General features: G+C 38.0%; 1 protein-coding gene across 1 annotated transcript in view; it reads right to left on the bottom strand.

Annotated features, from left to right (window-relative positions):
• CCDC178 (coiled-coil domain containing 178) overlaps positions 1 to 25,633 on the bottom strand; it is a 384,374-nt gene that overhangs the window by 17,268 nt on the left and 341,473 nt on the right. Inside the window, exon 19 of the mRNA XM_027525955.1 lies at positions 24,515 to 24,649. Within this exon, the coding sequence (XP_027381756.1) occupies positions 24,515 to 24,649 (135 nt within the window). The remainder of the gene's footprint in view (positions 1 to 24,514; positions 24,650 to 25,633) is intronic.

Raw genomic sequence — 25,633 nt, 5'->3', positions numbered from 1 at the left:
AAATTCAAGCTGTTAAGCTTGAGTAAAAACAATGACTATGATAGAGGTATGAAAAAACTATTTCTAGACAGGAGCAGGGAAGTTATTCGGGCTTCCCAGGTGGCATTAGTGGTAAAGAACCTGCCTGCCAATGCAGGAGACACAAGAGATGCAGGTATGATCCCTGGGTCGGGAAGATCCTCAGAGCACAGCAACCCACCCCAGTATTCTTGCCTGGTGAATCCCATGGGCAGAAGAGCCTGGCAGGCTACAGTCTATAGAGTCGCAAAGAATTGGACGTGACTGAAGCAACTTAGCATGTATGCATGCAGGGAGGATATTCACATTCTATGAAATAAGACAGTTGAGGGTACTGAAGAGAACTGGGAGCCAAAAGACTTCAGAGGAATAAGAAACAGTATTAAACCACAGTATCAGGAGGGAAAGAGATCCCTTCCAAACAGCTCTGTAGCTGTTCAAAGAATATTTGTTCAGGATAGAAGAAAATAAGGAATGGTGGAGCATGGAGAATCCAGAATTCATGGAGAGGTAAGATAGATATGTTGCAAACCAAGTATACATCCAGTTAAAGAAAAGTCTTGTTCTTTGCACTCCTTTTTTATCTCTCAAATACTTTCTATCTCCAAAGGCATCATATTACTTAGGCCACTAGATATCCAAATAGAAGCATTGCAAGATCATCTTAGTCAGTCTCCTTATCTCTAATCAGGAAACTTCTATTCTACCACTCCCTTCACTACTCACCTACCTTCTACTTTCCACATATCAACCTACAAAATCTTTCTAAAACTCAAATGCTTTATATCTCCCTCTTTTCTGTATGCATTAATCACTCCTCCTCCTTCCACCCAATATCTTTAGGATAAAGTCCAAGCTTCTTTTCATGGCACACAACTGCCTGCAAGATTTGACTTCTGTCTCCCTCTCTACACCCCTCTGTAGCTATAGCCCAACTGAATTCTATGCAAGTCATACGAGAATACTGTAATTTCAGTAATGTGAAAGGTTTTTTCACATCTAGTTGTAGTAATTTCTTTGTCTTTTGTCTGGAAAGCCTTTCCATGCTGTCTTTCACCTTGCCATTGCATTTATCACCTTATATTGACATTGCTTCTAAAGGTATCTTTTCTACTATAGGTTGGATTTTTCCTAAGAGCTCAAACTGATTCTGGTTCATCTTTTTTTTTAATCTATGAAGGCTACATAGATATTTGATAAATACTTATTGAATTAATAAAAAGCTACTATTTTTCATAGACACAGATGAAAAATCTTTGCCCAGATCTTTGCCATGTCTCATCATTTTCAGGGTCTTTAGAAACAGCTTGTCTTTCTGTAACTAGGTAAATTCATTATCTAATTTCACTTAGCCCTTACAATTTGTGTCGTTTGAATTTGCTGATTGCTTTTTGTCCATTTTCTTAGTATTCCATGATGTCTTTTGGTCAACAAGAATTTGTGTAAGTTTTCATTATCTCAAGGTATTCAGTAATAGGTGCTACTTAGCTACAAATGTAGTCTTTATTCTCTTTTCTAATCAAAGGCTTATATTACCATTTTTCCTATCTTTATTTGGTCTATTTGCTAGCTATCAGAGTCCATTCTTTCTTACTAGATGGTCTTTATTAGACAGTCTAATTTCTCTCCTGGTGTACGTTTAAAAGTTCTTTTTATTTATTTGACTATATAGCTAGCAGTAATTTACACATATTTCTCTTTTGTTTTGACTGAAAACTGGCTTAGCTTTATCCTTGTGCTTTTCTGTTTTTTAATTTCCACAAACTTTTTTTAAATAAAAAAGATCAAGGAACAATCATAAATACTTCTATTTAATACCAAATTTGAGGGAGAGGATTTTAAAGGCTCAGATGTTGGCCATCTATATATTTCTTTACATGAAAAATATTTATACATATGAATGGTAAGTTTAAATGCTTTTGGTGGATTGTTTTGGTAAATTTTAAACTAATTATACAAATTTTATTCAAAACTCAGAATACGGCTTGAAACATTTTATGTAATAATGGTTTAAGTCTGGATAATATGTCATATTGTATAATACAGTTGAACAAACACTTAGCTTAACAGATGCCATGATTCTGGCATGTTTTCCAAATTAAGTCAATAAGATACAAGATCAAATGCACAAACTTGAGGTTTATCACAGAAAAATCATTTGCCTCTTCTTCTAATAATAAAACAACTAAAATTACAGCTCTAAATGAATAGCCTTTGGAAGTCTTAAAGAAAAATAACCACACATTGTATGGCAATATGCCAACATTCTAACTTGAATTTGCATATTAAAATTTCAGGCTAAATTTTCAAATACATAATCTCAGGGTTTTTGTTAATTGGTTAATTCCTTATTTTTCCTCCTAACTCTTGTCCTCTTCCCTCCTTCTCCTTGGAAGGATGGTATGCTTCTCTCCAGGCAAACCTAGGCATTTGGTAAGATTTTGAGTGGGCTAAGAAGTTCATTTAGATTTTTCCACTTGCCTTTGTTCCTCCAATTTTCTCTTCATTAACTTCCTCAAAGTTTATCTACTTTTATGGCTTCACAGTCTGTGTACAAAACTTGTTATTATAGCCTTTCTTGAGCACCTATCGCCCAATCAGGATTTCAGATGCTCAGAGGATATCTCCATATAAGCCCCTCTCTCATATTAAGCTATGTGTAACTGGTCCCATCACTTCATGGGAAATAGATAGGGAAACAGTGGAAACAGTGTCAGACTTTATTTTTGGGGGGCTCCAAAATCACTGTAGATGGTGATTGCAGCCATGAAATTAAAAGACACTTACTCCTTGGAAGGAAAGTTATGACCAACATAGATAGCATATTCCAAAGCAGAGACATCACTTTGCCAACAAAGGTCCATCTAGTCAAGGCTATGGTTTTTCCAGTGGTCATGTATGGATATGAGAGTTGGACTGTGAAGAAAGCTGAGTGCTGAAGAATTGATGCTTTTGAACTGTGGTGTTGGAGAAGACTCTTGAGAGTCCCTTGGACTGCAAGGAGATCCAACCAGTCCATCCTAAAGGAGATCAGTCCTGGGTGTTCATTGGAAGGACTGATGCTGAATCTGAAACTCCAATACTTTGGCCACCTTATGCGAAGAGTTGGCTCTTTGGAAAAGACTCTGATGCTTGGAGGGACTGGGGGCAAGAGGAGAAGGGGACGACAGAGGATGAGAAGGCTGGATGGCATAACCGACTCAATGCACATGAGTTTGGGTGAACTCCGGGAGTTGGTGATGGACAGCGAGGCCTGGCGTGCTGCAATTCATAGGGTTGCAAAGAGTCAATACGACTGAGCAACTGAACTGAACTGAACTGCTGCTAAGCTGCTAAGTCACTTCAGTCGTGTCCGACTCTGTGCGACCCATAGACGGCAGCCCACCAGGCTCCCCCGTCCCTGGGATTCTCCAGGCAAGAACGCTGGAGTGGGTTGCCATTTCCTTCTCCAATGCATGAAAGTGAAAAGTGAAAGTGAAGTCACTCATTTGTGTCCGACTCTTAGCGACCCCATGGACTGCCGCCTACCAGGCACCTCCGTCCATGGGATTCGCCAGGCAAGAGTACTGGAGTGGGGTGCCCCTGCCTTCTCTGTGAACTGAACTGAACTGAACCTAAATGGGGCTCTTCATTTCCGTTGAAGTAAGAGCCCTACAGTCTCCTTTCTTGTTGTTCTGGTTATCGTCAGCTCCGGGGCTTAGACTCATTTTGCTGTTGTCCTCTTCTATTTCACCCGAGTATAATAGGTCATGCCATCATGCCTCTGAACAACGTCCACCATTTCCCTCCTTCTTCTATTTCCTTGGCTGCTTCTCTAGCACAATAGGAAGGAGGTCTCACAATAGGAAACCCCCATATTTTATAGTAGGTTTTTGGCTCCATTTCCCAAGTATTTTCACGGACCATTCTAGATGACTTAGCTTTCCAAGGTGCCACTTGTGTGCTGTCTCTTCAAATGACTCTTCACAGGACTTTCCTGGTGGTCCGGTGGCTACGATTCCGTGTTTCCAATGTAGGGGGACTGGGTTTGATCCCTGGTCAGAGAACTAGATCCCACATGTTGCAGCTAAGACTCAGCAAAACCAAAATTAAATATTTTGAAAAGATATTCTTCACTATTAGCTGCATCCAGTTTGCTCCTTTGCCCTTCACTGTCTTCCACAATAGATCCACAATGTGAATGCACCCCTCACCTTCTCTGTCTCTGCAGAATGTTTCCCTTACCACAGTATGGACTGGGAATCAGAAAACATGGGGTCTAAATTTGGCTCTACCACATACACGCTGAGTCACAGGGATGGTTCTTTTAAGTTTTCTGAGCTAATTTATCTGTAAAATGGACATAGTAAAATCCAGGGTTATTTGCGACATTCAAATGAAAATTAGCACAAATTTGAAACCCAAAGTGCAACAGAAACATGAACTAATGCAACGATGTCAAACTCACTCTCTACCCCCAATGCTATCTGCATTGATGCAGTGCAGTTTTCTTTGCTTCTTCACAAAAAGACTGTAGAATGCTAACTACTAACACAGCATTGTAAAACAAATAACTCCGTATTCAGAATGTCTGAGAGAGTTTTTTCCTCTGTTAAATTTTTAAAATAAAGAGAAGTTTAAAAAGGACATGAGAAAGATTTTCTGTAGGATCACTGTTATTCAGAATCTGGCAGGATAAATCTTTCTAAAGAAGAAAGGGAAGCTAAGAAGGGACAGAAGAGATGAGATAAGAAAAAGAAGCAGTTTGATACAGTAAAGATAACATTTTATAATCCAACACCAGCCCTGGTTTTGACTTTTGAATGAATCAGCTGGCTGAGAACTTTCTGATCCAAAGCAAGGCAAGATGCCAGCTGGCAAGTCTAGAGACTGAATGCAAAGATCCTCCTAGTTCTATAAAAAGGGTTTAATAAGAAACATGCATTTAATTTATTACAGAACAAGCAAGGAAAGATCTGATCATGCAGTCCTACAGTATTTGCTAGAAATTATATGTTTAAAGGCCTACAAGATGAAAATTTTGACATACATAAGGAATTTTGACTTCATGCCTTGCTCACTGCACTGCAGATGTTTTTTATTTGTTTCTCAGTTTGCTTGCTTTTTTGCATCCAAAATGGTGTGATGCTAACCTAGCAGCAGGATGTGGGATCAACTCTGGAAAATGAAATGCTCTTGTTCAAAACAATGTTGGTAACATCTCTAGGCATTTGTATCCAGGGAGGGGTAGGTCAGGGGTAAGCAATGAAGAACTTAAATATACTTAAGCACAATTTGTGGATACTGGGGCGCCTTACACTCATCATTGACTAATTTTAGCCTATTTACTTAATCCTCAAATCAATTTTAACAACATTAAGATATTAGAATATTAGATGCCACATTACAGGTTCTGTAAGAAATATGCCCAATGGAGCAAATCAAGGAGAATGCCGCACATTTCATAATTTTATACTAAGCAGTCAAGTTTTCATTCTGGTAGGTCATTTGATTCTCTGCAGGTGGCTACGCCTGCCTCTAAAGAGAGAGCCCAGAGTCACATGTTACACAAATGAAATGCGATTATCTTTGTGGGTAGCATCGTATGATTTGGAACAAGTCTTTAGGTCTAATATAAAGATCCTTCAAATAAATCATCCAGCTAAGCTTCTGTGGACCCCAAACTCCTAATTTAAAAATGTTGATAAATGAAGTACCTCTTTAGTTAATAAATGAAGTATCTCTTTAGTTATCCTTTGTCAGCAACATTCATTTTAATGGAAAGTGAGTTTACAGGGTTACATGATTGAACTACTGAGCCAAGTCAGTGTTGGCAAATGATGGGCTAAATTATTGATGTTACACACTAATGAATTCTGATGAGAAATAAAACACAGACATTACGTTTCAAGTGGTTCATAATTATTTTTGTACTTTAAAAGCAATTTTATTCTTTTTTCAAATCATACTGGTTCTGTAAAACAAAAGCATAGTTAGTGATTATACTAAAATTATTGAGTTTGTGGCAAAAAAAAATGCTCTTGCAAGTTTTCATTTCTATGAAGATAATGTTATTCACACTAGGTTTCTGCTTTCCTTATATACTTCTGGGAAAAGATAATTAAATTAAATGTCTAAATTTTAAAACCAGTGTCTTTAAATAAGATAATCTGCTCTGCAGCCATGGTTAGCATCTCAATAGATGTGTTTATAATCTATGATATGTCTATCAGCACGTTTACTGGAGCTGTGTTGAAATACCATAATTATTTCAGGTAATAACGAATATGGAGGGACTTCCAGGAAGCAGCTCTGTTTTAGTAACAAAGTTATCTTTGTTTTTAGTAACAAGGTGCTATAAAGTGTGTATTATAAAATGATAGATGTTTGACACAGTCAGAACCTGATGGTGATAACTAAAGCAGGCTCATACTCAGATAAGGAACACAGAGGTCTATACCCAGCATAAGGTAATGACAGTGTCCTTTAGTATTTCCTCATGACTTAACTGTCTCAGACTTAACGGCACCGATCTGTGATCATCCTTCTTTCTGGTGAATGACTCAGACAAAGTCTTAATTTGAAGAGATCTTGTTTAGTCACTTAGTTGTGTCTGACTCTTTGTGACCCCATGGACTGTAGCCCGCCAGGCTCCTTTGTCTATGGAATTCTCTAGGCAAGAATACTGGAGTCGGTTGCCGTTTCCTCTTCCAGGGAATCTTTCCAACCCAGGGATTGAACCCATGTCTCCTGCTTGGCAGGCAGATTTTTTTTTTTTTAATTGCTGAACCACCTGGGAAGTCAGAGAGACCTGAGACTGATTTTTAATTAAGAGACACGAGAGGCAGAGATTATAGTTGATGACGTGTTAGTTCAGAGTCATCACATGCTGCTCATGAATCTGTGGACACGTCCCTCAGCTTCTCTGCCAGCTCAGTTACCAAAGCCCTAAATAAAGCCACAGGTCCTCCTCTCCAATCAGTGAAGGCAATGGTAATTTCCAAATCAGGTATGCTGTGAAACTGAAACCTACTTTGTAAACATGAGGTAAGTTTACCTCCTCACGTGTTAAGCCCAGGTTTGCTTGGTGACTCATTTTAGAGAATCACCAGAACTAATTGGGAGACTATTTCCTTTACCAACTGAAGCATATGACACAGGGGATGGATGGGATTAGGAGAGTTTTCAAGTCAAGGTTTGGTCAACATCTGCGCTATTACCCTGTTACAATAATACGTGTAGATCATCACAAAGATGAAAATCCAAAGGTATTAACCAAACTCCTCTCATCATGTTGGACTGAGGTAGGAGATACAGTGCAGTGCACTTCAGTTCTCACTTGATGTATACTTTATATGAAATTTTAAAAAGTGGGACTTGTTTATCTTAATGCTACAACATCTTATCCCTAGCTGAAAGGTTTCTGAGTCATTTTCTTCATATTCATAGTTTTCTTCTTTATCTATGATGGACTTAGCACTATTTGTAAATAACAAATCTACTACAAATTTTACCTTTTTCTGCATTAAAACTTTTTAATCCTAGTATTTTCCTCTCATTATAACTGCTCTGTTCATTGTTCTATAATCGAGATACTTTTGGATGAAAAATCATGTGTCTGGGTTAATCTCACATCAAAGTAGCATCATTATATAATGATGATGCTAAGTTGCATGAAAAATACCTACTGGATATGCTCCATTAGTCACTAATTTTCAAACTTAAAGTTCTGTCTTTGAAAAACTCCTCTCCTCCACATTACTGACATGACTCTTCCACTTGAAAAATGTACTGCCTGTAAAAAGTGAATTAAAAAAAAATACAAACTCTGGGTATTATTTTGTGTAAGTCCATGAAAAAATCAGAACACATAAAAATGTATGTCTTTTAACATAAACAATCCTGAATATGCTATTTTACTTTAAAATAAAGAATAGGTTTTGGCTTTAGCATTATTTAACATAATAAAGGGAGTAGATAATTTAATTTCATAGAATTCAATATTAAAAAATACTTTATTAACCTCCTGATTCTATATCATACTGATATATGTGTGAAATGAATGAATTTCCATTTTGATAATACTATTTGAATTGAGGTTTTCCTTTGTTTATCTTCAAATAGAAGGAAGATCAACTATCATTATTACCCACAGGCACCAGTGAATGTTGTCAGAGAGACTCTTCCAAATATTTTGAGAGATGAAAGGGTCATAAGGCCAATATTATATGTAACAAAGTGTTAGTCGCTCAGGCATGAGTCACTCAGTGCGACCCCATGGATTGTGGTAGTCCAGGCTTCTCTGTCCATGGGATTTCCCAGGCAAGAATACTGGAGTGGGCTACCATTTCTTTCTCCAGGGGATCTTCCCAACCCAGAGGTTGAACTCACAGCTCTTTCATCTCCTGCACTGCAGGCAGAATCTTTACTGTCTGAGTCACCAGGGAAGCCCATATCTAACAAACAAAACCCCCAAAATTAAAGGGCAAAAATTTATGAACAGAGTGAGTGGAAATCACTTGGAGGCAAATGGGAGTACAGAGTCTAGGGGGAATAAAGGAGTTCTTAGACACACTCAGACCAATCACTTGGCAGCCATGTCAACACAAGACAAGAACAATGTTGACTTGGTTATGTTAATGGTCAAGAAGAATTTTACTTATTAATTTATTCCACATCTTTATTAGAATGCTTCCAGGTACTGTCCTATGTTCTGTAAACTGAAGGCTAAGTTTAGCTGTTAATTGAACAATTGCACTCATCTCCCATGCTAGTAAAGTCATGCTTAAAACCTTGCATGCTAGGTTTCAGCATTATGTAAACCAAGGACTTCCAGACATCCAAGCAGAGTTTAGAAAAGGCAGAGGAACCAGAGATCAAATTGCTGGCATTCGCTGGATCTTAGAGAAGGCAAGGGAATTCCAGAAAAACATCTACCCTTGTTTCATTGACTACACTAAAGCCTTTGACTGTGTGGATCATAACAAACTGTGGAAAGCTCTTAAAAAGATGGGAATACCAGACCATCTTACCTGTCTCCTGAGAAACCTGTATTTGGGTCAAGAAGCAACAGTTAGAACCCTGTATCAAACAACTGATTGGTTCAGGATTGAGAAAGGAGTATGACAGGGCTGTCTGCTGACAGCCTGTTTGTTTAAACTATATGCTGAGCACATCGTGTGAAATATCAGGCTGGATGAGTTACAAGCTGGAGTCAAGATTGGTGGGAGAAACATCAACAACCTGAGATATGCAGATAATACCACTCTAATGGCAGAGAGCGAAGAGGAATGAAATAATCTCTTGATGAGCGTAAAGGAGAAGAGTGAAAAAGCTGACTTAAAGCATTAAAAGAACTAAGATCATGGCATCTGTCCCCATTGCTTCATGGCAAATAGAAGGGTAAAAGGTGGAAGCAGTGACAGATTTTCTTTTCTTGGGCTCTAAAATCACTGCGGATGGCGATTGCAGCTATGAAATCAGAAGACAGTTGCTTCTTGGCAGGAAAAGATATGGCAAACCTAGACAATGTGTTTAAAAGCAGAGACATCACGCTGCTGACAAAGGTCCATATAGTCAAGGCTATGGTCTTCCCTGCGGTCAGGTAGGGTTGTGAGAACTGAACTGTAAAGAAGGCAAAACACAAAAGAATTGATGCCTTTGAACTGTGGTGCTGGAGAAGACTCCTGAGAGTCCTTTGGAAAGCAAGGAGACCAAACCAGTCAAGTAAATCAACCCTGAATACTCACTGGAAGGACTGATGCTGAAGCTGAAGCTCCAGTATTATGGTCACCTGATGCAAACAGCCACCTCATTGGAAAAGTCCCTGGTGCTCAGAAACATTGAGGGCAGAAGGAGAAGAGGGTGACAGAGGATTAGATGGCTGGATGGCATCACCGATGCAACGGGCATGAACTTGGGAAAACTCGGGGAGATGGTGAGGGTTGGGGAGACCTGATGTGCTGCAGTCCCTGGGATCCCAAAGGGTCAGACAAGACTGGGCAAATGAACAAGAACAACAAACAATAGAAATACTCCCTGAGTCGGGCCCACTGGAGATCTGGCCCTGATCCCTCTCTGACCCCCTTCTGTACTCTTCTCTATCAGAGCTCTATGATCCACCCAACTATTCTGATTTTACCTGAAGGGAACTAGTCAAGCTTCATGCCCTTTGAATTGCCAATTACACCACATAGGGCAAGTTTCTGTGAACTTTTAAAATTCTGTTCAAAATACTGTCTACTTTTTTTTTTTTTTGTAATTCATTTTTTGACCCACATGATTAAAATTATGTGAATTAATTTCCAAATATTGGGGGCATTTTTCCTGTATCTTTTAAGGATTGACTTCTAATAATTTCATTATGATAGGCCAACACTTTGTACACTGTTTCAATCCTTTTAAATTTATTAATACTTGTTCTATGACACAGTATATCAGCATATAGTCTAAATATGAAATATTCCTTTATACTTTAAAACAATGCATACTCCAGCTCTTGTTGAATGCAGTATTTTATAAATGTCAAATTGGTCAAGTTGGTTGGCAGCATTGTTCAATTTTTCCAAATTATTACTGATTTTCTATCTGTATGTTCTATCAATTCCCAAGAGAGGAGCATTGAAATTAACTATTGTTAGGCAACTTTTTATGTCTAAGTTTTTTCTTAAATATTTGCCTTTTGTTTTTGAAATTTTCTTATTAGATCTACATACCCATTTATGATTTTTATATGTGCTTGATTCTTTCTCTTAATGAAATGTCCTTCTTGATACCTGGTAATATTTCTAGTTGTGAAGTTTAATTTATCTAACATTACTGTAGCCCCTCCAATTGCATTATGTTTGGTGCTGCACTGCATGTCTTTTTCCATGCTTATATTTTAACCTATCAGTGACTTCATATTTAAAGTGTATCATTTACAGATAATTACATTTGAGTCTTGTATCTTTACTTAATGTGATGCATCTGTTTTTAATTGTTTTTTAGTCCATTTATATTTAATATAAATTTAATATGTTAGATTTAGGTGTACAGACTTGTTATTTTTACTGGATAGAGAATTGGATTCATTTTTTTTCTTTCACTAGTTTAAACATATTCTTCTATGTCTTCTGGTCTCCACTGTTTCTGATCAGATGTTAGAGGTAATTTTTACATTTTCTTTTATTTGGCAGTTCTTAGATTTTATCTGTATCATTAGTTTTATTTTTAGTTTTTAGACACTGACCACAATGTACCTAGGTATGACTTTTATGCACATATCTTTTGTGGGGTGGTTCTTTGAGTTTATTTGGCTCTGTAATTCATATTTTTTCAAACAATGACATTACTTTTATACTTTTTATAGTTCAAGTGCACCCCCAACTGGTGTTAAACTAACACCATGAGAGAAATACCTAAGAAGTACCTGCTGAAATTTTAGAACTTGGTCAAGAGTTATTTACTGAATGTTCAATACATTCTTGGAATATCACATCTAAATTACTCAGTCTGTTATTGAAGCCTTATTTAAGACCTTGTTTTCTCTCTTATCTTTCATTATCTTCCTCTCGGATGATCTCAGTAACAGACACAGATAATTACCACAGTATGGTGGTTAAGAGTACATACTCTGTAGGCAAACAGTGTGGGTTTCAATCCTGTCTCTCCTATCATCTGTGTGATCATGGGCAAAAGATATAACTTCTACATGTTCAGTTTTCTCTTTCATAAAATGGAGAGACTATGATTCAGTACAGTTTATTCACTCAGTCATGTCTGACTCTTTGCAACTCCCTGGACTGCAGCACGCCAGGCCTCCATATCCATCACCAACTCCTGGAATTTATTCAAACTCATGTCCATTGAGTCTGTGATGCCATCCAACCATCTCATCCTCTGTCATCCATTTCTTCTCCAGCCTTCAGCCTTGCCCAGCATCAGGGTCTCTTCAAATGAGTCAGTTCTTTGCATCAGGTGGCCAGGTACTGGAGTTTCATCTACAGGATCAGTCCTTACAATGAATATTCAGGACTGATTTCCTTTAGGATGGAATGGATGGATATCCTTGCAGTCCAAGTGACTCGCAAGATTCTTCTCCAACACCACAGTTCAAAAGCATCAATTATTCAATGCTCAACTTTCTTTATAGTCCAACTCTCACATCCATACATGACCACTGGAAAAACCACAGCTTTGACAACTTTGCCTTTGTTGGCAAAGTAATGTCTCTGCTTCTTAATATGCTGTCTAGGTTGGTCATAACTGTTCTTCCAAGGAGCAAACATCTTTTAATTTCATGGCTGCAGTCACCATCTGCTGTGATTTTGGAGCCCAGGAAAATAAAGTCTGTCACTCTTTCCACTGTTTCCCAATTATTTGTCATGAAGAGATGGGACCAGATGCCATGATCTTAATTTTATGAATGGTGAGTTTAAATCAGCTTTTTCACTCTCTTCTTTCACTTTCATCAGGAGGCTCTTTAGTTCTTCTTCTGTCCATCATATGGGTGGTATCATCTGCACATCTGAAGTTATTGATATTTCTCCCAGCAATCTTGATTCCAGCTTGTGCTTCCTCCAATCCAGCATTTCTCCTGATGTACTCTGCATATAAGTTAAATAAGCAGGGTGACAATATACAGCCTTGACATACTCCTTTCCCTATTTGGAAACAATCTATTGTTCCATGTCCAGTTCTAACTGTTGCTTCTTGACCTGCATATAGATTTCTCAGGAGGCAGGTGAGGTGGTCTGGTAGTCCCATCTCTTGAAGAATTTTCCACTGTTTGTTGTAATCCACACAGTCAAAGATTTTGGCATAGTCAATAAAGCAGAAATAGATATTTTTCTGGAACTCTCTTTCTTTTTGATAATCCAACAGATGTTGGCAATTTGATCTCTGGTTCCTCTGCCTTTTCCAAATCCATCGTGAACATCTGGAAGTTCACCGTTCATGTACTGTTGATGCCTGGCTTGGAGAATTTTGAGCTACACTTTGCTAGCATGTGAGATGAGTGAAATTGTGTGGTAGTTTGAGCATTCTTTGGCATTGCCTTTCTTGGGGATTGGAATGAAAATTGACCTTTTCCAGTCCAGTGGCCCTTGCTGAGTTTTCCAAATTTGCTGGCATATTGAGTGCAGCACTTTCACAACATCATCCACAGCATCATCTATTAGGATTTGAAATAGCTCAACTGGGATTCCATCACCTCCACTAGCTTTGTTCGTAGTGATGCTTCCTAAGGCCCACTGGACTTCACATTCCAGGATGTCTGGCTCTAGGTGAGTGATCACACCATCACAGTTATCTGGGTGATGAAAATCTTTTTTTGTATAGTTCTTCTGTGTATTCTTGTCACCTCTTCTTAATATCTTCTGCTTCTGTTAGTTCCATACCATTTCCATCCTTTATTGTGCCCATCTTTGCATGAAATGTTCCCTTGGTATCTCTAATTTTCTTGAAGAGATCTCTAGTCCTTCCCATTCTATCATTTCCCTCTATTTCTTTGCACTGATCACTGAGGAAGGCTTTCTTATCTCTCCTTGCTATTCTTTGGAACTCTGCATTCAAATGGGTATATCTTCCCTTTTTTCCTTTGCCCTTCGTGTCTCGTCTTTTCTCGGCTATTTGTAAGGCCTTCTCAGACAACCATTTTGCCTTTTTGCATTTCTTTTTCTTGGGTATGGTCTTGATCTCTACCTCCTATACAATGTCATGAACCTCTGTCCATAATTCATCAGGCACTCTGTCAATCAGATCTAGTCCCTTATATCTATTTGTCACTTCCACTGTATAATTGTAAGGGATTTAATTTAGGTCATACCTGAATGGTCTAGTGGTTTTCCCTACTTTCTTTAATTTAAGTCTGAATTTGGCAATAAGGAGTTCACGATATCTGAGCCACAGTCAGCTCCTGGTCTTGTTTTTGCTGACTGTATAGAGTTTCTCCATCTTTGGCTGTAAAGAATATAATCAATCTGATTTTGGTATTGACCATCTGGTGATGTCCGTGTGTAGAGTCTTCTCTTGTGTTGTTGGAAGAGGGTGTTTGCTATGACCAGTGCATTCTCTTGGTGAAACTCTATTAGCCTTTGACCTGTTTTGTTTTGTAGTTCAAGGCCAAATCTTCCTGTTACTCCAGGTATCTCTACTTCCTACTTTTGCATTCCAGTCCCCTATAATGGAAAGGATATCTTTTTTGGGTGTTCATTCTAGAAGGTCTTATAGGTCTTCACAGAGCCATTCAGCTTCAGCTTCTTCAGCATTACTGGTCAGGGAATAGACTTGGATTACTGTGATATTGAATGGTTTGCCTTGGAAATGAACAGAGATCATTGTGTCATTTTTGAGATTGCATCCAAGTACTGTGTTTCAGACTCTTTTGTTGACTATGATGGCTACTCCATTTCTTCTAAGGGACTCTTGCCCACAGTAGTAGGTATAATGGTCATCTGAGTTAAATTCACCCATTCCAGTCCATTTTAGTTCGCTGATTCCTAAAATGTTGATGTTCAGTCTTGCCATCTCCTGTTTGACCACTTCTGATTTGCCTTGATTCATGGACCTAACATTCCAGGTTCCTATGCAATATTGCTCTAAAGCATTGGACTTTACTTCAATTACCAGTCACATCCACAATGGGTGTTGTTTTTCTTTGGTCCATCTCTTCATTCTTTCTGGAGTTATTTCTCCATTGATCTCCAGTAGCATATTGGGCACCTACCGACCTGGGGAGTTGATCTTTCAGTGTCCTATCTTCTTGCCTTTGCATACTGTTCATGGGGTTCTCAAGGCAAGAATACTGAAGTGCAGCAGGCTATTGCTGACCCACACCTCCGTCGGAGACTATTGGACTCTCACGGGCAAGTCTGGGTCAGTCTCTTAAGGGGTCACTGTTTCTTTCTCCTGGTTCCTGGTTTGCACAAGTTTTAGTTTATGCCCTCCAAGAATCTGTTTCCCAGTCTTGTGTAAATTTTATTGGCTTTATGGTGGGTTTAATGGCCACCTCCTCCAAGAGGGCTTATGCCATACCCATGTCTACTGCACTCAGAGCCCCTGCCCCTGCAGCAGTCCACTGTTGACCCATACCTCTGCAGGAGACAAGCAAACAGAATTCTGGCTCAGTCTCTGTGGGGTCTCTAGGTCCTGGTGTGCACAGGGTTTGTTTGAGCACTCTGAGTGTCTCTGGACATTTTGACTTATTACTTGTGTAAATAATAGCTCAAAACAGTTTAAAGGGTAACCATTTTTATTTGTTGAATCTCTCTCTCCATGTTGAACTGGAAATATCGACTTAATTGCTTGAATGTCAGAGTTTGTTTTAGGGTAGGTGGGTCGGTGAGTTGTTTGCTCATTTGGTGGTATCACCTGAGATGTGAAAAATGTATAAACAGCATATGCCCAAGGGTGGCTGTGAGAACTGGATGAGATGATGTATGCAACATGCTCTGTACACAGTCAGCAGTTTACAACTTTAACTCACTTTCTTCTTTTTTGTCCCTGATACTGCTGTAAGGTGATTCCAAAAATGCAACTGTTTCAGTACCTCTCCTGTCATTTCATATGCCCTTTACCTATTTTAATTTTTTGTTAGTACACAGCTTCACTATAACTTTAACCTGTCTTGTTTTCCCCATTGAAATGTAAGTTCATAAGGATAAGAAATTTTATCTGTTTTGCTGTTATTGTATCTTTGTTAATGAAAATATTTTTAGTTTTTGGTAGTCAAACTTAACAATATTTTTCTCAGTGCTTTTCTTCCATCATTTAAGAAGGCCTCTTTTTTTAAATTTTTTTTTAGGAAATAACTTTTTATTTTATATTAGAGCATAGTTGATTACCAGTGTTGTGTGATTCAGTTATACATAAACATGTATCTATTTTCAAATTCTTTTCTCATTTAGGTTGTTACATGCTACTGAGCAGAGATCCTTGTGCTACACAGTAGGCCCTTGTTGGTTATCCACTGAAACACAGCAGTGTGTACATGCCATATCCAAAGTCCCTAACTATCCCTTCCCCCCATAACTACACATTTGTTCTCTAGAGAAGAAGGCCTTTGTTGCTTCAATACTACTCAGTAGCCTGTATTTTAAAAAAGATACTATAAAATTTCTAATGCTTATTCTAAAATTTATATAAACATATATTTTATGTTTATATAATGCACTATTTTACTTTATCCCTCAGATATTTATCTATTTTACTTTATCCCTCAGGTATTTACTTTCATCCCTCAGATAGCTGAGAAGTGAATAATCCACCCTCATCTTATACAATTTGAAATCCTACTTTTATTACATTCTAAATTTCTAATAATCCTGGGGCATTCCTGGATGCTCTATTTCAGGTCATAGCCTCAGGCTTGCTGCCTGTTTTGTAAATTAAATTTTATTGGAACACAGTTCCATCTATTCATATACTATCTTCTAAGCCTTCTTTCCTGCTACACGGATTGAGTAATTGCAACAAAGACTGAATGTCCTGCAAAGCTTATAATATTTACTAACTGATCCTTGAAAGAAAAAGTTTACCAATTGCTCTTCTGTTTTATAGAGCTTTTTGATCTACTTCTAAATCAATGTTATGCTGTTTAATTCAATTGACACAGCTTTTTAAAAATATATGTTGCTATCCAAAGACATAAATTCCTGACTTCAGCAATAATTATTCTTTAAAAAAATAGTCAGAGCTATTTTTGTAGATTTTTATCTTCCAATGGCATTTAGAATCACTTTCTCAAGCTTCACTAAAAAATCTTGTCTTGATTTCAAGTATGACTGTACTGAATTTACAGATTTTTCAAATGTGAAATTTTCTTTTAAAATTGGCATTTTCCCAATATGTATAATATTCTTACCCATGAAAATAATACGTATTTAATTTTTTAGTTAAGTCTTTGCTTATATCTTTTCAGGATTGCTTAGACGCTTTCTCTAACAGATTTAAGCAAACTTTTTGTTAGGGCTTCCCATATGTATCAGTGGTAAGACTCCACTTGCTAATGTAGGAGACACCAGAGACATGGATTCGATCCCTGGGTGGGGAAGATCTCTGGAGAAGGGAATGGCATCCCCCTCCAGTATTCTTAACTGGGAAATTCCATACAGAGGAGCCTGGCGGGCTACGGTCCACAGGGTTGCAGAGATTCAGACAGGACTGAGCACACATTCTTGAGTGCTTAGCCAGGTTTATTCTTAGGAACGCTAAACCTCAGGCTGCCATTTTAAAGAACTGTCTTATTAACTCTAATGCATTTCTGGTTGATTCTCTTAGGTTTTCTAAGAGAAACACCATATTATCAGATCATAATGATAGTTTTGACCTTTTCCCACACAGTGTACCTCCTATTTTTCTTGACTTACTACTAACGCTTCAGAGCAGTGATGCACAATAATGATGATAGCCAGGAATCATTACTTTTTTCCTGAGTTAAATGAGATGCTTCCAGTAATGTATCGCTTAGTACATTTTACTACGAGAATTTTATTATAAATTCTTTTTGTGACTTTTATTAGAGTAAGTACATGTTGCCTTGATATTAAGTGTTTTCAGCATATATTTAGTAATATAATATTTAAAAATATAAAATATATAATATATCTCTTTTAACGTGTTGTTAAATTAAATTACAGTAACATGAGGATGAGATGGCTGGATGGCATTACCGACTCGATGGACATGAGTTTGAGTAAACTCCGGGAGTTGGTGATGGACAGGGAGGCCTGGCGTGCTGCGATTCATGGGGTCACAAAGAGTCGGACACGACTGTGTGACTGAACTGAACTGAACTGAACATGAGGGCAGGAGGAGAAGGGGACGACAGAGGTTGAGATGGTTGGATGGCATCACCGATTCAATGGACATGGGTTTGGGTGGACTCTGGGAGTTGGTGACGGACAGGGAGGCCTGGCGTGCTGCGGTTCATGGGGTCACAAAGAGTTGGACATGATTGAGTGACTGAACTGAACTGAACTCATTTTCTAAAGTTGAATTTCTCTGTAGTTGAACCAAAACTTACAGGTTTTGTTATGTGAAACCGTCATTTTCTTTTAATTTTATAAAGTTCAAGGAGATGTGCTAATATTGTCTACTGTGACTGCAAATCTTTTGAGTTTTCTCTGGCTTTCAGTCAGTTCTTACATTATATATTCTGAACTTATTTTGTCATGTGCATTATGTTCATTGTTGTGTGCCTTAATAAGTTATATTTATCTTCTATCAATGTGAAATATCCATGTTTTAGTGTTCAAATTCTTTTTGCTTTTAAGTCTCTCTCTCTTTTTTTAAATTGTGTTTATGTGCTCAGTCCTCTCCAACTCTTTGTGACTCCATAGACAGTAGCGTGCCAGCTTCCTCTGTCTATGGAATTTTTAGGCAAAGATACTGGACTGGGTTGCCATTTCCTTCTCAAGGGGATCTTCCAAACCTAGGAAATGAAGCCTTGTGTCTTATGTCTCTGGCCTTGGTAGGCAGATTCTTTATCATTAGCACCACCTGGGAAGCTCCTATTTAAATTAGAACGTCATATTTTTTTTTTCTAAGCTCTTCATTCCATTTCTATTTGTCTGAAGTACATAACTTCTAAATGAGATGGATTTTGCTTTTATGACCAATCTGTAAACCTGTTACTTTAAACTGTGTAATGAAATCATTTAGCTATTATGGTTACTAATATGTTTGGGCTTATTTTGTTCATTATTATATTCTGTCTTCTTTCATGCATTTTGAATTATTCAACCTTTTACGACACTTTGTTTCTCTAGTAGTTTGGGAGGGACAAATCTCATTTCTAGAACTTCTAGTAGATAGTCTTACTACTGGCAACTATATTTTAATATCTTCTACTTCTATCTAGAGTTAATCAGTAAAGATTAGCAATTTAATGTTATTCCTCAATCATATCTCTAAATGAATTTATTTTAAAAATCCAAATTTCTATAATTTCTTTTGTCTTTAAAGAGATCACATAGCTTCAGAGATTTTCTTTTATATCACATTATTAAGTAATTTTAGATTTCTACCCTGTGTTTTTTTTTTTTTTTTCTGACTTCTTTTCATTGGTACAGTTCTTTTTCAGAAACAGGAAATTGGGTTGTCCCTATATGTATTGTGTATGTTTTTGTGTGTGCATTCATGAATGTGTGTATGTGAAATGATTAAACATCTTACTTTCATGCCATCAAAATTTCTGGCAAAGCACCTCAAGAATGCTTCTTTTTATTAACTACACAACTGTAGGCACCAAGAACTGAAAAAGAACCTGTGAGGTTATCACATTCAGTCTTAATAAACTAGTTCATTTAATAATAAATTCACTCAGTAAAGATTTTTGAGTACTTACTATGTTTTGAGAATTATAGTCGGTGCCAGGATATGCTTTCCAACTGAGGAGGCTGACATTCTAGTGGGTAGAGATATGGACACACAAACAGATGTTGTGTAAGGGGGTCAGGAGAGCTTTCCAGGAGGAGCCCTGGGAGGAGGTGCTCTCTGGCTGCCTCTTAGAACATTTGCTTTCTCTCTACCACTGCAGGAACTTCTGCTTGAGTATCAGCACCGCAGGTTTGGACAGCATCACTAGTTAGAAAAATGTATTCCTACTGGGCCCAAACCCATCTTCCAGACTCTGCAACCACTGGTCCAGAGGTTGCCCTCTGGAGCTCTTCAACATATTCACACATAGACCTTCATCTAGCGGTCATTTAGATGTTTGCCATGCTGAAGTCTTCTATATTTAATGCATTCTAAATTTTACTTCTTTCTCATCTCTCTTAGATTGGTATTGGCAGGTGGATTCTAGTGCCACCTGGGAAGCCCCCTTTTAAAAGAGAACATCTTATTCTTTTTTTGAAGCTCTTCATTCTGTTTCTGTCGGTCTGAAGTACATATCTTCTAAATAAGATGGATTTTGCTTCTATGACCAATCTGTAAACATGTTAAACTGTGTAACTGATTCACTCTCAAGTGAATCAATATGACCTATAAACTAAACTTTCCAAACCTGTATAAAATACTGCAGAAGTACTCAACTTTTGAAAAAGAGCAATGAGAATTATTATATCCTGTAACCAAATGAAACACCTGTGCTTTATAGCCTAAGATCACATCACCATGGTGTAGCTATATCACATTCTTTCACTTAAACGATGAGTCTACCATGAGTCTTTTTTTCCAAATAAGTTACCAAAGAGATATAAAATATCACAGCATTGTTGCTGCTCAGTCATTAAGTCGTGTCTGACTCTTTGTGACCCCATGGAGTGTAGCACGCCAGGCTTGCTACAATATGTTAGTGTGATCACAGAATTAAATACATTAAAAGTAAAAAGAGAAAAATAATGACGTTAAAATGAAATCACAGTATTTACTTTATATGGGCTTATATGTGATGTTAGGACTGTATACTGCATATGGTCGGAGTTAAGATGTCTTACTTGCTGGCTAGAGCTGAATTATGGCGTTGGCTCTAAATTTGTAGTAGCTCGCTTTGGCTCATATTAAAATTGTGGTAAACTAAAATCCCTATATGCACATTGATATAAGTGGCTTCAATGTTAAATATGCAGATTCTTCATTCCAGATATAGTTCATTTTATCAGTTCCTGCTTGATCATGTAATTCAAAAGCTTATCAGCCCACCTGGGTTTCTGCCATCTGCAAGAGCTGCCAATTATGCATTTTGATGGTCTTGCAAGGAACTGCTCCAAGCTCAAGGATGAAACAAAGTTGCCCTTTTCTGTTCAACAGGTATTTTGAATTACTATTCCTCAGTATCAGTTACACATACAGTTTACTTTTCAGAAGGTTCATCAGATGATTTTCTTGTCAAATAGTTCACTTATGCCTTATGGCATGATTACAATACTACTTTCAAAATATAAATCATTAGAGTGCCCAACATGGATACACTACTAAATCACAAAAACATAGAGCAATGACATCCGGTCTGTTAAGCAATTTTTAGCCATGTTGAGTCAAAGTGTAGAGACTGACTCACTCTGCAAACATCCAGTCACTCTACCATGTATTTCTTTTACTTTTCTTTTCTAGTTAATTTTTATTGAAGTATAGTTGATTTACAATGTCATGTCTTTCTTTTTAAAAACTGGATATAGTAAGTGAAAAGGGCTTTCCAGGTGGCTCAGTGGTAAAGAACCCACCTGTCAATGCAAGAGATATGAGTTCAATCCCTGGGTTGGGAAGACCCCGCTGGAGTAGGAAATGTCAACCCACTCTGGTATTCTTGCCTGGACAAGCCCACGGATAGAGAAGCCTGGTGAGCTGCCATCCTTGGGGTCTCACAGTCAGACGCGACTGAGCAATTGAGCTCACATGACAGGTGAAAACAAGATGGGCATGGAATACTTTCAGTCCCCTTGGTGGCCTTGCTACCATACACCCTTAAAAATGGAACAAGAATTGAGCTAATTTCACTGATGGTGCAAAGCCCCAAGGGAATTTAGAAGCCTCTAGGAAGGAGGGCTTACCAACAGGTAGGAAGCATTAGCTGCTGAATATATCACTGTGTTATGGTGGTGTGCACAGAGTACAGTAGGAGATCAATGAAGGTTGAAATTAATTCATCTGGAAGAGGAAGGAGGGGAAAGAACTTGGGAAGGATTTTGCAAAGGAGATGTTTGATTTGAATCAGGTGTTCTTTAACAGGAACGGTAAGAAAGAGTATTACAGAAAAAGGAGTAGAAGAAGGAATAAATAGAAGGTGTCCTGATTAGTAGGAATTTTGGAGTAGCTAAAATTGACTGAAGGAACTTGTGTGGAGATGGAGGAAGCTGGGAAGGTTAGCAGGAGCTGGGGACTGTGTACCATGTTGAGGGGTTTGGACTTGAATTTTCCAGAGGATTGCACATGTTTCTATAGGTTTATGGCAAGATCATGGAAATGACATTTTCAAATTTTGATTAAAAGCCAAACTTGAGATTTTCTAAATGAAAGGTATCTCCAGTAGATAAGAAGAGAATCCACTATGTTATGCTCCTCAAGTTCCCCAAATACAACCCAGTCTTGCTGCTGTATCTCTAGGTATTGAGTAGTTGAGTTTTCCTCCTGACATAGTCCTATCATTTCTGTCCTTTCACTTCAGCTGGGATGTAACAGGCATAAAGATAAGTAATTTAAAATCAAGTTTGGTAAAGAAACTATTGGTGAATTTCTAATGCAAATTAGAATAAGGACTATTGAAGATTATGGATTTAGAATTCATTTTACCCATATTCAAATAATTTCTATTGACATTATCCGAGAAGGCAATGGCACCCCACTCCAGTACTCTTGCCTGGAAAATCCCATGGACGGAGGAGCCTGGTAGGCTGCAGTCCATGGGGTCGCTAGGAGTCGGACACGAGTGAGCAACTCACTTTCACTTTTCACTTTCATGCATTGGAGAAGGAACTGGCAACCCACTCCAGTGTTCTTGCCTGGAGAATCCCAGGGACCGGGGAGCCTGCTGCGCTGCCGTCTCTGGGGTCGCACAGAGTCGGACACGACTGAAGCGACTTAGCAGCAGCAGCAGCATTGACATTATCAATGTTTCAAAATATACCATAATGCAAATTAATCACTGGTAAGACTTTTGAGAATGTTTACATTTGGGCAGAAATATACGATTTTTAAAAGACAATAATTAGAACATGCAGATTACCTTTGAATGTTTAAAAGAATGTTTATACTCAAATTAGCATATGAATTTCTATTAAACCTACACATTTTAAGCACTGCCTTTCCAAAAATTTAAATTTCTCCAATTATTTAAAATCTTTGTTGTAATCTATTATCAATAGAACTCTTATATAAAGTATATAAATAAAGCATATATATAAAGTACATATATTTGTTAAAGTACATATATTCTTTTTATGGACTTCCCTGGTGGAGGTCAGTCCAGGGTGTTCTTTGGAAGGACTGATGCTAAAGCTTAAACTCCAATGATTTGGTCACCTCACATGAAGAGTTGACTTATTGGAAAAGACTGTGATGCTGGGAGGGACTGGGGGCAGGAGGAGAAGGGGACGACAGAGGATGAGATGGCTGGATGGCATCACTGACTCGATGGACATGAGTTCGAGTGAATTCTGGGAGTTGGTGATGGACAGGGAGGCCTGGTGTGCTGCGATTCATGGGGTCGTGAAGAGTCAGACAAGACGGAGCGACTGAACTGAACTGAACTGGTGGCTCAGAAGGTAAAGAACTTGCCTGCAGCGCAGATCTGGTTTTGAACCATGGGTTGGGAAGATCTCCTGGCAAAGGGAATGGCTACCCACTCCAGTATTTTTTCCTGGGAAATACTATGAACAGAGGAGCCTGGTGGGCTACAATCCATGGGTTGCAAAGATTTAGACAGACTGAGCAACTGACACTTTTTCAACTTTCATACTTTATATATGGGGTTGCTGCTGCTGCTGCTAAGTCACTTGAGTCATGTCCGACTCTGTGCGCAGCCCACCAGGCTCCTCCATCCCTGGGATTCTCCAGGCAAGAATACTGGAGTGGGTTGCCATTTCCTTCTCCATTATATACGGGGTATTTGTCTATATATCTATCTATATACTACTCAGAAGGAAACAGCAAAAATAGCCACAAGTAAAAATGAAATTTTGAAATAGCTTTGCAAGAGCTTTGCAACACCCACTTGTTTAATTGCATTAAAAGCATCATGGAATGCACACATAATTAAGATATTTAGAAAAGAATTTTGTTCGGTCAGTTTCAGCATGCATTGTTAATACCTTAAGTTAATAAAAATTATGGTTTTTTATGATGTTACTTTTTAATAGAAGAGGTACTTTTATTCTTGATAGAATGGGTGGTGGATGTTTTCTTTTGGAAGGTTGTTTTATACACATAACATTTCAAATTGGAAAATATTCATTTGATAAAAATGTAAGTAGTTTTCAAATAATAGTCTTCAAACAGTTAATATGGGCTTCCAAAAGAGATCAGAGTCTTAAAATTAGGACAACTGATCCTCTACACGTTTCTACAGAGACAAAGAGTGAAATTTCACATGTATCTGGAACCACAGTTATTAATACATTCTCCTCCCCAATTGCTTATTTTTCAAATAAGGTTATCTCCAAATTGGCTTAGGAGGATAAGCCTCTTGCAAAAACAAAAGGGGAAAGAAAACAGTTAAATGGAATAATCACAAGTCTCATTTTCAAAGTAGATTTCACACAAAAGCAACACAAGGCAACTGTTGACAGTGTCTTTTAAACAGCCAAGCAGTGTCTGCAAAGCTTGAAGATTGGAAAATCTACACATATATCAAATGTATGTATAAAAATCCATCCTGAGGCCTGTGAGAGAGAAGTTCAATTTCCCTTTTCCCCCAAAGTATGCATGGTGTATATGCTAACTTACTGAATTCATCCTTCATGCAATTCCAGTTTATTAAAGAGGTTAAAAATTTATAAAACTCTGATGGGATATGGTTTTAATGCTTCATCACACTACCCATCATTTGCTTTTCAATCTAGATCAGAATGATCTTTCCCACTTCCCTGCAGTCACCTACCTGCACAACTAATATTTTCTGAATACTCTCTTGAGAGTCTGTCTGGAACTTGGCCAGCCTCATCCGGCTGTAGAAGACCACCAGCTCGAAGTGCTTCTGCCACAACTTGTGTATCCTCCTTTGCAGCTGACAGAACTACAGGGGAGAGGGAGGGGGGCAAAAACACAAGTCAGAGCGGGAGAGGAAATTAATGGCAGTGTTCAAGAAGAATGATGGAGGGAAATATAGAAAGCAGTCAATAGCCCATTCCGCACTGTATGGGCCTGACAGGAATTTCACAGTCTCTTGATTTTTCAGCCCACTCATGTGCATTCATCAGAAACCAGTCACATCTGGCCGCCAGGATGGGGGGTTAATTTTCTCTAAATGCCTCAGCAGTTTTGTTCTAGCTGAAGCAAACTCTGTGACTGCAAAGCTGATGAGTAAAATATTTCTACTTCACCCAGTTTAACTCAAAACCGATAGCCTCGGGACATATTGAACCTTTCTTTAAAAATAATCTTTTGCAGCTTCTTTGAATGGCACATCAGGTCAGGCCAAAGTTTAAAAATGCAACTTGAAGACTTTGATGGACACCGTCGACTTCTTTTTTTCTTCTCATAAAGCCTTACAATGGCTTGGCAATGTGTGCTTTAGAGCATGACAAAACTAAAGAGAATTAACTTAGCCATCAACTGCTAGGGAGAACAATAACAGGGAAGAAATTTCCAGCTAGAATTCCCCATTAATCTACCTCCCTCTGACTATGTGACATAGGAACATCTCACTGCACTCAAGTACAGTGGACGTGATGTTTACAAGCAACTTTAAATGCAGAAACTATACAGAGAAAGAAAGATTTCTCCTGTGAGGCATTCTCCATCTTTTGGAAATTTAATATAAAAACAAAAAACCACAGTAGAAGTGTTACCAAGGCAATCTACACTTGTCCTTCAACAGCTAGCATAGCTGTACCATACAGAATTGCTATAATTATTTTCAAAAAAATAAGCTTCATAAAAACTAACCCCAAAAAACATATTAAAAATATTACTCATAAGTTTCTATAACTGAAAATGCTTTTATTTTTTGGTAATAAGAATATCTGTTTATGTTGCTTTCTTTTTAGATGTGTTTTCC

This window comes from Bos indicus x Bos taurus, chromosome 24 (assembly GCF_003369695.1).
Source record: "Bos indicus x Bos taurus breed Angus x Brahman F1 hybrid chromosome 24, Bos_hybrid_MaternalHap_v2.0, whole genome shotgun sequence".
Taxonomy (NCBI): Eukaryota; Metazoa; Chordata; class Mammalia; order Artiodactyla; family Bovidae; genus Bos; species Bos indicus x Bos taurus.
This window is presented reverse-complemented; position numbering and strand designations above follow the sequence as displayed.